Genomic DNA, 1,151 nt, shown 5'->3' with positions numbered 1-1,151 from the left:
TATCTATCTATCTATCTATCTATCTATCTGAGGATAATTTAGAAACATACACAATCACTTAGATACACAGAATATTTTATTAGATTAAAATCAACAAATATCCTCAATCCAACTTTAGTAAAGGGAGCATAACTAACCTCCCTCTCTACCTGTCAACTTGCCCCAATCACTCTGTCCCTCAACCTTTATCTCTTCACCTCTCGTCTCCGTGGCTGCTACCTTTACTCTGCCATGACCTCCCTCACCTCATCTGCCCCCCTCTTCGACCTCTGTGTCTCTCTCTGTCTCCTCCCTCCATCCCCTCCCTCTCTTCCCTGTGTCTCCAGGTCCACCCCGAATCAGACCCATGCGGGACATCACCGCAGTGGCGGGCAGGAACACCTACATAACGTGCCGCGTAATTGGCTACCCGTATTACTCCATCAAGTGGCTGAAGGACGGCATGCAGCTGCCTGATAATCATCGTCAAGTGGTGTTTGAGAATGGCACCCTGAGGCTGACGGACGTGCAGAAGGGCGCGGACGAGGGCACCTACTTGTGTAGCGTCCTGATCCAGCCCCAGGTGTCAATCAACCAGACCGTTCATGTCACTGTCAAAGGTAAGTGTAAAGAGAAGAATGGATTCAAAGGGATAAAACCACACTGAGCAATGTCAAATACACTCAATTAATCCAGATAGAGTGACCCACCGGTGACTTCTGATTGGGATGATATCCTGCTTGTTGTGGCCATTCATTCGCGCACATCCCTGTATCCAAAATACAACAGTAGTGAGAAAGCAATCTGTCCAAAGAAAGATGAAATAGCTGATATAGTTATTTGCCTTTCTTTTCCCTTTAGGAAAAAGCAACAACAGACTAGTCTGGTGGGTGAAAAAAATAATAAACCCGAATGAGTGCAGTTTACCGATGTTAGGAAATTTCTGGGTATCAGAGGTCCTAACTACTGCCAATTGGAGACACCACTGTTCAAAGTTGTGCAGTGCTGCTTTGCTGTAATGCTTGACAGAAGTAGATGGTGTTTTAGGACAGATTTATGTTTTGCCTGTATTTTGTTTAGTCTGCGAGTGGGGCAGTGATGTAGCAGGGCAGCTGCAGAGGTGTTTAAGGGTGTGTGCATGTGCCTGTGTGTGTGTGTGTGTGTGTGTGTGT

The 1,151-nt window shown here is 46.2% G+C and overlaps 1 protein-coding gene across 3 annotated transcripts in view; it reads left to right on the top strand.

Moving 5' to 3' along the window:
- The window catches only part of LOC116700585 (Down syndrome cell adhesion molecule-like protein 1 homolog), a gene marked incomplete at its 5' end in the record, with an annotated part of 54,215 nt that overhangs the window by 32,490 nt on the left and 20,574 nt on the right, over positions 1-1,151 (top strand). For all 3 annotated transcript variants that reach the window (XR_004334687.1, XM_032533899.1, XM_032533898.1), the window contains 1 exon segment: positions 327-599. Coding sequence is in view for 2 of the 3 variants with exons in the window: in XM_032533899.1 (XP_032389790.1) it covers positions 327-599 (273 nt within the window).

The sequence above is a fragment of the Etheostoma spectabile genome, chromosome 13 (assembly GCF_008692095.1).
Source record: "Etheostoma spectabile isolate EspeVRDwgs_2016 chromosome 13, UIUC_Espe_1.0, whole genome shotgun sequence".
Lineage (NCBI taxonomy): Eukaryota > Metazoa > Chordata > Actinopteri > Perciformes > Percidae > Etheostoma > Etheostoma spectabile.
The sequence above is the reverse complement of the archived record's forward strand: the minus strand, read 5'-3'. Positions and strand labels throughout refer to the sequence as shown.